This window comes from Elgaria multicarinata, chromosome 8, assembly GCF_023053635.1.
Source record: "Elgaria multicarinata webbii isolate HBS135686 ecotype San Diego chromosome 8, rElgMul1.1.pri, whole genome shotgun sequence".
Taxonomy (NCBI): Eukaryota; Metazoa; Chordata; class Lepidosauria; order Squamata; family Anguidae; genus Elgaria; species Elgaria multicarinata.
In genome coordinates this window covers 80,442,667-80,457,330 of record NC_086178.1, presented here as the reverse complement: position 1 = coordinate 80,457,330, position 14,664 = coordinate 80,442,667, and the positions used below count along the sequence as shown (strand labels likewise).

At 39.2% G+C, this 14,664-nt stretch overlaps 1 protein-coding gene across 5 annotated transcripts in view; it reads right to left on the bottom strand.

The window, feature by feature from the left end:
* Positions 1–14,664, bottom strand: part of INPP5A (inositol polyphosphate-5-phosphatase A) — a 290,804-nt gene that overhangs the window by 33,174 nt on the left and 242,966 nt on the right. For all 5 annotated transcript variants that reach the window (XM_063132848.1, XM_063132845.1, XM_063132849.1 and 2 more), the window contains exon 12: positions 2,751–2,824. In XM_063132848.1, coding sequence (XP_062988918.1) covers positions 2,751–2,824 — 74 coding nt within the window. The remainder of the gene's footprint in view (positions 1–2,750; positions 2,825–14,664) is intronic.

Genomic DNA, 14,664 nt, shown 5'->3' with positions numbered 1-14,664 from the left:
AGAAGTATATGTTCTGTGCACGAGGGTGGAAGAAGTCCCAGAGTGTGGAGGGAAGATACACCAAGTTTTTAAAGTAGCCTATCTCCTGAGTGTGAAAAGTAGAAGGGTCCTTGTATACTCTTCCCTAAGCGGTCCTTCACTAAAGCAGACTTAGTTTTGGAAGAGTAAGTAAAGTACTGTACTTATGGAAAGGAAAACAGCTTTGTGAAATTTATTTACTTGCATGTTTTCACTAACAGAGATAATATCATACTAAAATTAGGAATACACCTCAAAACTATGCTTTGGAAGGATTAAACTCATCTTTCAGTAGATAGCAATGAAAACTAATGCTAATTCCTGATCTTATGTTATTATATATGTAAAACAGTACATATACTAATCTCCAGTACTGAACTACTTAAATGCTGGGTAGTTCAGCTGATTTACTACATGACATAATATTAACAGGGACCTCGAATTGTGAACTTGTGCCCCATAAGCCAGATGCAGCTCTCAAAACAATTCCCCCCTTGGTCTTCTAGTGGCTCCATCCAAACATGATTTCAAGGTGTCAGAGTAAGAGGTTTTGCACCTTAATGTTACCACCTCTCTTGTGGATTTTATGTAGAATTTGTAAATGCACATACCAATATGCATTGCTATGCCTAAGCATGTGTTCTCTGAATCTCAGAAGGTCTTATCTCTTGATGGGACCAATTTTAAGAATCCAACCATTTACAGCCTGGACCACAGCTTTATTTATTTATGAACTTTGTAAACTTATTTATTTATGAGTTTGTAAAATAGAGTGTCCCTCGAGACATCCATATAGATGGATGCTAATTTTTATACAGAGGATATATTTTTTCTGAATAAGCAAAATAAAAAATCTGACAGTAGACCCCAAAAGCTTCTGTTATCCTTTAATTTCCATTTCTTCTCATCTTCTCCAAAACAAATATACTGCTAACAATTGAGGGATCAGGATGTGAGATTGTACCCTGTCCATGGTGCAGATCCACCCACTGCCCTTAAACATAGTTAAGACTTTTACTGATGTACCAGGTTTAATTATTTTTATCATTAAAGGCTGGTTCAAAATACTGCATTGATATCATTATTAGTACAGCCAGCTATGAGATTGTAAGAACTCTAAAGCTTTTTCACATCTTTTCTTCTGTGCGCCAGCTAATGATCCTATGTTTGTGACTACTTTGTAATGAACACAAAAAGGGGAGAGAAGTCTGAGGATGCCCACCGTGTTTCATCCTCTGTTTTTTTGTTAAGGGCTTCTTCAAGGGGTTGTTATAATGTTTGCAGAAATTATTACCAACGAATTGTCTTGTGATGGTGACTAGCTAATCACCACAAGGCAATTTATTGTTACAATAAACTTTTCTACATCATCCTGAGGCTTCTCTCCCCTTTTTGTGTCCATCTGAGATGCTCACTCACTGTATGCACTACTTTGTAATGAACAACAATTTTTTTAAAATGGAAAATTTTAAAAAGTAAAGCTGTCATTCGTAAAAATTATATTGTCTTTGTTAATGGAGTTCCTACTCTAAACTCCAATTCTATTGAAAAACTATGTTATACAGGAATTGAATTAACCAGTCTTGGCAAAAATCTCCTCTTATTAGAAGTTGTTAGGAAAATTTTGAGCAATGGAAGGGAGGTTGATAGACAGAAATGTGGTCACAGAAAGTGCTTAAGGTAAAATTGTTATTTTGATAACCATGGATTATTGCTAAACTATTACTAGTAATGCAAAAACTGAAATATTGTAGTAGTAGCATTACATCTTCCCCTATGAACTCTGATTGGGCAATAATTATAACACCAACCATTTCATTTTTTAAATTTACTTACTTACTTAACACACACTCTTTTCATACCACCCAACAACTGACACTCTCAGGGTGGCTTATTTATGTACTTGATCTATAACCTGTCTTCCTACCAAAATATGGCATTCAAGGCAGTTAAGGATACAATTTAAAACCATAAGCATTAAAACAAGTGAAAAATCAAAACAGAATAAAACAATCAGAAAGTGTATTTCAAACAACCAGCGGCAAAACATTTATACAGCAGATCTAAAAGTACTAAAATATCACTAGGAAAATAAAAAGCTCTTCAACTGGGGCTGTAAAGAGTATAAAACAAATGTCAGACAAGCCTCTCTGGGGAGGGCTTTCCACTGCTGGAGTGCCACCACCAAAAAGGCCCTCTGTTTGTTCATTGTAGCCTTCTATAGTTTAATCTTCAAGATTTAGTGCAATACATGATTTTATTTTTTTTATTTTTATTTTTCTGCTATTGTTTTTCTCCTTGACACAACATATTTGGTATTGGTATCTAATGTTTTCTAAGCAGTTGCTACATAATATATTAGGAATTTGTGCAAGGTTCACATGCCAAAATCTATACTAGTAAGCAAAGTTACAGAAAGAAGCACTATAATACTTTTACAGTGTAATCCTATACATGTCTACTCAGAATTAAGTCCCACTCAGTTGAGTGGGGCTTATTCCCGTTTAAGCAGGTATAGGATTGCAGCCTTAACAATACCCATAAAATACATTATAATACATTATGACTCCAATCCAGAGAAAGTTGAAATCTTGGATTGGAGGTACTTCTTTTCATTTCCCTAGTAACAGTAATATTACATTGACCAACACTGTAGTTTTCATTTACTAGATTTTCAAGTGTGCGTAGAGCTAGGATGTTAATTCAATAAGCCACTTGTATACATATCTTACCTGGGAGGAAATGAAATGTCCAGTTCATATAATTTGTCTTTAAAGACTGACAGCTCTTTGTCAAATTCCAAAAGCTAACAGGGGAAAAAACACACACATATATTAAAATAATTATATCTTTTTGTTGTTGCTCAAAAACAATACTAGTTGAAGAACATTTTAAGTTACAATATTTATGCTGCAATAATGTTCAGGATTTTGTTAATGCTATGTTATTTTATTGTACACTGTTTTGGGCAGGGTTTTTTTTTTAATGGAAAAGATGGTTTGTAAACTTTAAAACAAATGAAAAGAAAGGAAAAAGGAAGATTGATTGGGAATATTGGGAATGTGTTCATACTATACTGAGAAAAACACAGCGATTAGCATTTAAAACACCAAGATTATCTTTTAGGAATATTCTCAAAATGTTCAACTTTGCTGTTATGCCAGTGTTACCATTTAAGACTCATCTTTGCTCTTTTTAAATATCAGTTTAAATTTTTAAAAGGCACTATCTACCTTTTTTGAAGTAAAACTGATGAGTTGTTTAAATATAAATAGCAAATTAAGATGATAATTAATCTATAAAATATACTCAGGTGGAAATACTAGTTGTTGCGATCTTTAGCCTGGCAAAGATGTTACAATAAATACAGGACAACAAGAACCAAAGCTGCCATCTTAAATCTACCTACAAAAAAATAATCATACAAAGATGTGCAAAACAAGAATTCTCTGTCCACGAAAGCAAGAAATATTCCAATTCAGCTATTTTGGGGAAGCCTGGGTTAGAGAACAAAAGAAGGAAGACCTGATTTTTATACTTGTATCTATATATTAAAGCAATATTTCCAAGCAGCTATCAAGATACAACGCCAAGGACAAATATTAAACCACTTTTAATGCACCAAATAAACATATGTGTGTCCCCTTGACAAATCTGTTTCCATGAAGAGGGTCACAAAGCAAGAAAAAAGAAAAAAGTACATAATCTAATCTTGCACTCATAAGCCAAAACCTCCTCATAAAAGTTAATAGTCATTTATATTTTAAACCAGGAACCACCCCGATGGACATGAAAAGCTTTATTTCAGAAGCACCAATGATGTTGAGTCCAACGTGCAAATGAATCTGTAGTGCTATTGGCCCATTGTTGCAAATGCCACTTTCGGTTTTGACAAGCATGCCATCAAAAACAGGACTCTTTATAATGCCTGTGTATTTACCTCCGTTCATTAATCATGTCCCAACTCACAGCTGTGCTGATACCATTGTATGAATGGCAGAGGTTCCGAATGAAATTAGATTGTGTTCTTCTTTCCCCTCCGCTCTGTCATAAATCATTCCTGAAATGTGCAATTAGCAGCTACTTGTACACATTAATTATCTGTGTGAAAAGCAGATACCTGAACCACCTGCACAACTGATTAGCTACCTCCCTGTGGCCCACCCATTTTGCCTTCGGTAGCACCTGACTGCAGTGCTACCAACCAACCACCTCTCTTAGTGCATTTTCATCTAATATGCACGCATTAGCACCGTTCCCTTTTCTCATATATAACTCCTGCCAGTTTGAACAAACCGGTTATTTTCCAAAGAGAAAAAAAAATCTACGATGCCTTGTATATATTCTTATGGGACACAATGATGAATTTTAAAGTGAGGTATCTATATCCATAAGGATAAGACTGTTATCAGCCAGAGGTTTGAGGACCCTCACCTAATTTTCCCTAGCAAGGTGTCATTTAAAAGCTGAGAGAATCAATGCAACACTTTGGGGCCATGTGGACCTTGGGGCTGGCTTTCATCATTCCTCCTAAGAAGGGTCTCACACTAAGCTTGCAGCCTCCTCTGCGACATGCATGACTATTGTTTCATTTATACCCCACCATTCTACAAAAGTACGCAAGGCTGCTTACATGAAATTAACACAGTACAAAATAAGATAAAAACAAAGGCAACGAACAAACCAAACTAACAAAATCACCAAGAGTTTAAAAACAAACCACAATTTTGTCAATAAAGCGCAGGTTACAGGACAGGATACTTCCTTTCCCCTTCAACTCAAATTTCTTTTGCCAGCCTTAACCAGTTCTTCCTCATACCTAAGATTTTATATCAGGATCTGAGGTTGCATCCTTTGTTAAAAGGGTTCCCTTCTTAAAAGGGTTAAGGTGCTCATGGAACATCACCACCCTTGGCAAACGTTTGCTACTTCCAGTGTATCTCTCATTAATGGAGACAGTGGCAGGATCTACACTACTGCTTTATGGTGGTACTGAAGTGCACTGACAACTGTTGGGGCCCATGACACATCTACACCAAGCAGGATATAACACTATGAATGTGGTATGAAAGCGGTATATGGTATGTGTCAATGGGCTCCAGCAGTTGTCAGTGTCGTTCAATACTGTTATAAAGCAGTTGGGTAGATCCTGCCTCCATATACCGCTTTCATACCACTTTCATAGTGCTATATCCTGCTTGGTGTAGATCTGGCCTAAGAGTGCAATCCTATGCATGTCTACTCAGAAGAAAGCCCTACTGAGCTCAATGAAGCTTATTCCCAGGTAAATGGGTATAGAACTGCCGATTGATTGCACTGGCTATGGCACTAAACCCTGTTTCAATACAGTGATAGTGCAGAATGTCATAATTTAGTGGGGTTCTTTTTTTTTCAAATTTTGGAACATGCTTTGTAAAGACAACCATCTAAACAGCCAAACAAAAGAACATTTGGAGAAAGGAGGGTTGCTTGTAAAATATAAAAATGCAAAGAGAAAATAAACAATGCTTCATAGAACACAATGGTAAAAATGCTCATTGAAAATTCTAGAGATCGAGGGAAGTTAAATAGATGCATTGTCTATTCAAAATATCTACAATGTCTGCATCCAGTTCCTGAGTATGTGCTTTTTGTTCTGTTATGACAATTTTCAGGAATTGACAGAAGGGCCAAGGCCTAGAAGGTTAAAAAATCTTAAGACACTTAGCTTCTAGCTACTTCCCAGTAACAGATACAGACATATTTGACATTTTTATGTACTGTAGGTGATTGCTTGTTTAGTTATATGCTGTGTATTGCAGATAAGCTATTGATATTGTTGTGGCACAGGTGACAGATAATAGGAACACAATTGTGCTGTCAGCTGTTGGAACCTCCCAAGTTTTTGAGAAACACTTTACAGTGGCTGTAAGAAAAACTGTTCACAAAATTCAAGTGTTAGCTGCTGGAGGGGCACTAGATACATTGTTAATGTTTTCAATGTTGTTGTTGTTCCTGTACTTGCTCTGGTGGGTGATCAGATCACTAAAGAAGAATTTTAAAAACATGGAGAACAATCTGTGAAGGTGACTCCAATAGGCCCTATGAAACAAGTTTGTTGGAATTAGCCAAACATGCTTCAGGTTTAAAATCCATTTTTGGGGGGCACCTGTGTCTATTTAATTCTTCTGCAGTCTCCTCGATTTAGGGGAGAATCCTACGCATGTTACTGTTTAAACATGCACAGGATTGCACCCTTAGTATACGGTCAGCTCCTGGATGGAGAAGGAATGGCCAGTGGGTGGTCTGCAGTCTAGATACCCATGAATGAATACTGATTTTTCAGGGAGGGTATTTGAAGAGCTAAGTCACATAGAGGGCAAAAGCGCTTGGGCTAACAGGCAAATTAAAAAGTAATCAGTTACTGGGTCTGAATGGCATACAGACAAAGGTGAAATCCTATGCATGTTTAGACAGAAAAGGTCCTACAACTCCCAGCATGCCTCAGGTAGCATGGCTGGCCGGGGCATGATGGGACTGGTAGGACTCTTTTTCTGTCTAAACATGCATAGGATTATGCCCTAAGGAAGTTTAATATGAAATTATTGATCTGCTAACAAAAATATGTAACTTGTCAGTTGTCAGTAAAATCAGCCTACTTACTGGATGACTCAAAACAGATTAAAAAAAAAGGGGGGGGGAGATCCAGGGAAGAGCCAGGAAATTACAGGGTGATTTAGGTCAATTTTTGAAAAGCATAATTAAAGATATAGAAGAACAAACTTTCAACAACAATAACAACAACAATAGTCTTGACAAAGTCACTTCCCCAAGGCTCATGAGCAAACTTAGTAGACGTGGCATATAGTTTCCCCTCTAAATTGATAATTAGTTTAAAAATAGGATTGAAAGAGTAAACAGAAGGGTTCTCGTGATTGAGGAAAATATGTAGCAAATATTTGCATGAGATAAATGCTATTTAACTTATACATTAATGATCTGGAATTAAAGTTGATCAGTAATATAGCTAAATCTGTAGATGATAATGAATGATTCAGCATGTTAAAAACCCAAGTAGACCTTGAAATGTTTTAAAAGTCTCTCTCCAAACTGGATGGATGAGCAACAACATGCAAATGAGATTCAGTGTAAGTAAGTGTAAAATGATGCACATGGGGGCAAAAACCCCCAGCTTCACACGTCTATGGCAAACCAGGAAAGAGGTCTTGGGTTCATGTTAGATAGCTCCATGAAAATGTCAGCTTAGTGTGCAGTGGTGAAGAAAAAGGAAATGTCCATGTCAGGAATGATTAGGAAAGGGATTGAATATGACCAGTACCATAATGCTATATAGCAGAGGTGGGGAACCTCAGGCCCTGGGGCCAAATTTGGCTCTTCTGGGGTTCCAATATGGTCCTCTGGGGTTCCCCAGATGGCCACGCCCCTTCTCTTAGCTCCATCCCCTTTCCCCCAGCCAGCCATTGTTTGGCGATTTCGTGGCTTTTCGTCTGCAGTGATGGCCACTGGCTTTAAAAAGGTATTAGACAAACACATGGAGGAAAGGTCTATCAAGGGCAACTAGCCATGATGGGGACAAGGTACCTCCATATTTCAAAGGCTGGATGCCTTTGAAAAACAAATGGTTGCTTGGGGAAAATAATAAAGGCAAGCTGCATCTGAGGGCTTGTAAGTCACACCCTACATGTGGGCCTTCATGAAGCGTCTGGGTAGCCATTGTTGAAAGCAGGATTCTGGCCTAGATGAACCCTTAGTCTGATCTAGTCTTCTTATATTGAGATCTGGACCTTGAAGCAATTGTATCTGGATCCTGGCAACCAAAGCATCAGCATCTATTATTAATGTGCAAGATACTGTAAAACGATGTTTAAAAGCCAGCTATGGGTTACCTTGCAATAGGAAAACAGATGCTTTGCCTTGCCACAAACAGCACGTTGGAGCTCAACTATATGAGTTCATATATCACACACCACTTGGCACTGGAGTGTGCAATATTTCCATTGCAGTAATAGTAAATGGCTTTCAAGTGAAAATCAATATATTGTTCTATTTAATTTACTCATTGTAACACCCGACTTGAGGAACTGTCTTTTCAAGGGTGATAATCAGGAGGTGGCACAGGGGTAACTTGAGCAAATGCATTTTTAATTCAGCGATGTACGTATGTATTCAGTAATAAGGTCCTCAAGGAGATGTATAGGATAAATATTAAATCAATTTAAGCAATAAACAAAGAATTAAGAGCGGAACAATAAAAACCTTTTAAAAAACCAACTACCGTCCCTTAAAAACCAGAAAATGCTAAGTGGAACAAAAATCTTTTTACTGCCTGATGGAAGCTGAGCAACCAATGGACTAATATAATCTAACTAGGGAAGAGGTTCCAGAATCAGGGTCCAGCCACAGAAAAGGCCCTGTCCCACATTCCTGTCACATAGACTGCTTTAGTTGTGGGATATACAACAAGCCCTCAGATGCAGACCATAAATTACAGGCAGGTTCATACAGGAGATATCCTGGCTCCAACCTGCTTAGGACTTCTCTCTTCAGCAGCTATGAGGAAAACCTTAAATATATATATATATATATATTGGCTGCTTGAAAGTTTCTCCCTCATGCATATACATAGCTTCATTGAATAATGGCTGCAAAAGATGGACACAGCAGATGAATTTTAAACTGTAAGCCATTCAACTGTTCTATTTGTAATGGTAAGAAAATATGGTGGCATATAAAGAGCAAGCATATCAGAACAGTAGTTTGTGGCATAATAAATTTTAAGAATCACTGGCCTAGATCACAGTGATTCTTGGTAGTATGAAGGTACATTTGCCATTCTCTCCTCCATCACTTGACGCTCTAACAAGTTATAACTGTCTTAGAGATGGAATGTGACTTGCTTAAAAGTCTTTCTGCTACTATGAACCAAGGGCAAGCTATGGTTCCACTGGAGTATTTGCCTAGAATATAAATGTACAAAATGATTACATTTGCATTTGAAATTAACACTCTGACATTTCAAATGGTTGAAGAATGAACAAAGTCTGAATAATTAAATAAGATGTGTAAATATTGCTTACTTAGCCTCAAAGCAAAATAGGTACCCTGAAAAAAGTAAAAAAGAATCAATGTCCATAGGGACACTAGTATAAGCTGCCTTGGCTAAAATCACAGAAGTATGAACCCTTTATAACAGGGCAACTTAATTCAGTCATTGGAGTAGAACAACAGCAATTACTCATCAAGACCTACAGACCAAAGTCAGAGCATTGTTAGATCAGGAGGTGATATTAGCAGCATTTATCAAATCTATCTGCTGCAACCACCAGAGAATTCACAGCTGTGGAAGGGAAATGAAGTTTCAGGAGGGAAAAAATAAACACATCTCAACAATAACAAGAGAGGATCTTACAAAAGTAACCCTAGAGAATTAAAATAATGGAACATGGGCCAAAGAGTCCCCCTTTGTCACTCATCTAATTCACAGATATTAGGATGTAAATATATATTTCTAATGCTTGGACTCAAAACAACAGGGAAAATATCCAGTGACCAGTGTTGCATCATTGCTGTAAACTTAGTAATAACTACTCCTCAAATAAAGGGCACACAAAATATGCAGCTCTCCCATTTCAGGAACCAAAATGTCACTGTGACTGAGTATGTGACCCTGATGTAGAGGGAAACAGCTTTCCTGTTTCTGATAAAGATGATGAACAATGGCAGCTATGCAGAAGGTGGGCTTTTCTAATGAACAAATTATAGTGAACTCGTGACTGGCCACTCATGGAAGTTTGTGGGTCGATTACATTACGCTGCCAACCTACAGCACCTTTCTTGTACTTTTCAAGGATTTCCGCGGCTTAATTTGAAATGGATATAAACTAGTAACAAAAAGACCTGTTTTCCATTTCACCATAAAAAGAGGAAATCACGCTATAAGAAGATGTAGACCGCACTGCCATCTTGTGGCTGTATAAATGAAAAATATAGAACTCGTGGTTAAAGGGGAAAAGGGGGAGGAAGAGAAGTGTGTGTAAAGAGAGCACATTGTGTTTGTGGGATGAAAACGGAAGCAACCTCCCCCCCCTTAAAGTTGCAGGATTTCCCCCTTTTCTCGTCTAAGCATGGTGAGATGGACAGTGAACTATGGAGCTCACATGCTTCCTCTCTGTTCCTTCCCTGCTCCGAATGTATATTAGTAAATGCCCAAATTAGAAAACCCCACAATTATTTGCACAAAAATGTCTCTAACCCATTCTCTCTAGTGGTTTCAATATGCAGAATGAAGAAAGATGCTGCATTCAAGTAAACACAACATTTCACAATTCAGACATTATCTTCTACACAGAGGAAGGAGAGACAGGATGGGGGGGGGGAAGTGCAGGAGCCTGAGCTTTATTCTAAATTCAGCCATTCTCACATCTCATAAAAAGCACCTTTGCAGGTACACTGAGGCACTCTCCCAAATGGATGATGGATGACGTCATTAAGGAAAACCTGAGCATTTGTTAACAGAGGATGCCTTTGTATGGTGGGCTGGGCTGCAGAGGGCACATGCAAAGTTCATCTCTCAGTACCCCTTCTTATACAACCCCTTCTGTATTTAGACACTATAGATCCAGTACATAATTCTGTGAGCCTATGCTGGGGGAAGAGGTATGCCCTTCAGCCTCTATGCTCCAGCTTCCTGTTTTCTTATTGTGTCTCATCCACTCATCCTTCCCTTAGCTCTCTGCTTAACATCATACAAGAGCCCTGCTGGATCATACCAAAGGCCTGTCTAATACGGTGGCCAAACAGATGTCTATGGGAAGCCCATAATCAGGACATGAGGGCTATAACCTTCTCCTGCTGTTCTTCTCTAGTATTCTGAGGTATGCTGCTTCTAATCCTGGAGGTAACATACAGTCTTTGTGACTAGTAAGCACTAATAGCCTTATCCTCCATGAATTTCTCTAATTCCCTTTTATAGACATCCATGTAGTGGCCGTCACCATATCTTGAGGAAGCTAAATTCATATTTTGTATATGAGACGTGCCTGTCCTGCATCTCCCACAATTCCCTGAACTAGTTTCCTCTAACCCAAATCCACTTGTGTCCTCACATAATAGGAAGTCCCCACCTCCTTTTATCTGTTCCCTTATCAAATCCCACTCTTCCTCACTTCTATGCCTTCTCAAACCCCTTCTGGACTTTTGGGATATTACTGCAAACTAGCTATGGCAGTGCTCAGAGACTTATAGGTCAGCTTATGTTTACTTCCCAAGCTGAAGTTAAATGGAGTGTACTAAAACAAACCTACAGGAAGTGAGGGAATTAATCAAAACTGAAGATGTCGGAACTGGAGTTTAGAAATCTGAGATCAATCTTCCCCTTTATAATAAGAGAGGATCATTCTCTTATTCCCATCTGTGCTTACACCTAGGGAACTCATACTGTATGGCGGATGAATCACTTGACTGAGATGTGCTTTGAGTTGTGGCCAATTTATTGAACGTAGGTGTCAGCTTGGGCATTGTTGCTATTATTTAGCAAATCCGAGAATATTGGGCTTTCAAATAATGCAAAAACCAAATGTGTTAGAACTTTACAAGTGCCTCCACATGGGGTTGTATGAGTGAGTGGGCTGGTACTATAATTTAGCAGGTAGAATCTATGAAGCTTTATGGCCATTAGAGATTCCGCTAGGAATAGGAGAAGTTCTGGGAACAAAGGAAACTGCTTTATACCAAGTCAGACAATCTGTCCATCTAGCTCAGTTTTGTCGACACTGATTGGCATCAGCTCTACAGGATTTCAGACAAGGATCTTCCCCAGACCTACCTGGCGATGCTGGGGATTAAACTTGGGGCCTTTTGCATACATAACGTGTTCTCTACAACTCAGCTACAAACCTTCCCCTATAAAAAGAGAGCCTACATTCTTTTATTAGCCCCTGATGGAACTAGAACCGATGGCATTGACATTTATCTGCATGATGCTTTGACCAATTGAGTTTTCTGGCAGATTAAGATTAATTCAGTTACGTATTTCTCAATTCCTATTATTTGCATTACCTCAGTCCGCAAGTAAACCAGAGCAGCTTTCTCCAACCTGATGTCCTCAAGATGTTTTGGATTACAATTCCCATCCGTCCAAGCCAACTTGGGATTTTAGGGATATTAGAAGTTGTAATCCAAAACATCTGGAGGGCACCAGGTTGGGGAAGGCTGATCTAGGAACTCATCCAAGCACGTTCTCCCTGGATTTAGTTGCCACAGTGCTGTACTCCACAAGACTTCATGCCATACGCTAATGAAAGAAAAACAAATTCCTGTAAACCCCCCCCACTGGTTTTAAGTACATAGTTTCCTCATATAATAGCTGTAATTTAAGACTAGCACACCAACAGCTCTGACATTTTTCTGCATTCTCTCCCCTCCTCCCACCCCACTTCCTAAATCCTAGGCAACCGTGATGCTGAGCTATCAGTTCTTTTCCCTTATCCTAATTTACCCCTTATACATCATATTCAAGATTTTATCTGGACAGGGGCTGGATGGCTTAGTGGATAAACCTCTGCCTTTTCACCTCTGGGATCAGGGTTCAAGTCAAACCCTGATGAAATGCATTTGATCGTCCTAATCTCGTTCTTAGTGGACAGTATTCCCATTATCTTTAAAAGGGTCAGAGCCAAGGCCATTGGGAAGAGTGCATTGTGCTATATCTTGTCTGTTGATTAATACATTTTCAGTGATGCCAGTTCCTTAACCTTCATGTGCACCCATTCACACACACGCTTATCAAAGCTTCATAAAAGGTCTTTTGTTGATTAGAAACCTTTATCTTATCTCCTCTCATCCATTCTTCTTGAGCTTTACTTTGAATGATATTATTATGATTTTAAAGTAAGATTTCAGTTATTGGTGGGTTCTTTTTTTGATCCATGGAATTCGTAAAAAAGAAAGGAAGATCCAGACCAAATTATTTAAAATTGTGGAATGGCAATGGAGTACTTTGCACCATATTACAGATCTCTTTTCTTCACTGTGTGAGTTTCATAAAAGATAAGCCATAATCAACGAGCAATTGGAAAAGTCTCCTTGAAAGGAACCAAGTTGTCAAATGTCTTTAAATATTTTTCTTTAATCTGCTAGAAAATATAATTACTGGATGATATATTTCCAAGCTTTTGTTTGTGATTTAGGTAACCCAAGCAGAAGCCTGCAAAGATACACTTAAACGTTTATACTGAATTCACCTTCCTCACATCTCAACACCCCATCCAGCCAACAAGGCAGATGTGCATATGGATCAGTTCTCCAAAGCAGAGCCCAGTTCTTTTCCTAGGGTAAGGGTGCAGAACTAATATTTGGTGGAGGGGGCCTGCTGACATCAGTGGAAGTTATCACCCTGCCCACTGCCCAGTTTCACTGTCTCTCAGCATGGAGAAAAGGACTCGGTGGTGGGAGTCCTTTTCTCCATCCTCCCAGCACTGACAGAGTCCCTGGGTTTGCACGCCATTTGTCATCTCAGTGGGTGGGGACACAGGTGGCGGAGGACTTGGGAAGAAAGGTCTTGCTATTTACTGTTTTACTCTGTACAGCACCATGTACAATGATGGTGCTATATAAATTAATAATAATAATAATAATAATAATAATAATAATAATGGAACGCTTCTCGGTGCAGCCGGGTCCATTCACACATGGCTCGCCATCCCCACCAGGATGATAAGCAGAGTGCGAACCCAAAACTCAGCCAGCTGAGTTGTGGGCCACCTCCACGTGCCTCTCACCGTCCCCAGTGGGGGCAGCAAGAGGTGCATGAAAGAAGATTCAGTCGCAGCACCAGCCACCTCCACTGCCACCCACATCCCTGCTGTTATCTCCAAGATCGGAGATAAAAGGCCACCACTTTGATTGGCTTTAAAAGGTAAATTCCTGGAGGAGAAGGCTATCAATGGCTACTAGTCCTGATAGCTATATGCTATCTCCAGTGTCAAAGGATGTATGCCAGTTGCTGGGGAACTTGGGCTGGAGGGTACTGTCCTGCTTGTGGGTTTCCCTTGGGCAGCTGTTTGGCCACTGTGTGAACAAAATGCTAGAATAGATGGACCCTTGGTCTGATCCAGTATGCTTCTTCTTATGTTCTTAAACCTTGGGGTGGAGTGGGGTGGGGTGGGGAGGGGGAATTAATTCCTCTAGGGCTGGGGCTTGGAGGCCGAATTTCATCCCTTGGATGAGCCCAAGGAGGCCCTGCAGGCTGAACTGGGGAGCCTGGAAGTGCAGATTAGTCAGATAAACTGGGGGTTCTGCACCCCTCCCCTAGTGATACTAGCCAGCAGGAGTTATGAAGGTCTGCAAAGTAGGATGCATAATTCAGCCCTTCTTGCTTTACCTTAATCCCTTTCTGCTGTACTTTATTGAGCTCTCCTGTCTAAGCTTTCTACACAGAGAATTTAGTGACATCATAGCAATCTAGCCAAATCACTTCATTTTTATGGCTCCCTTATCTTCTTTTGCGTTTATACATCATATCGCAGAAAAATCCCAAGAAGCACAATGCCCCTTTGAGGACACCTGTTATACATACTGTAGTATTATTGTGGAGTTGTAACACACTTAACTAGTAAACACTACTCTTTGACTGGGTTTGGATGACAC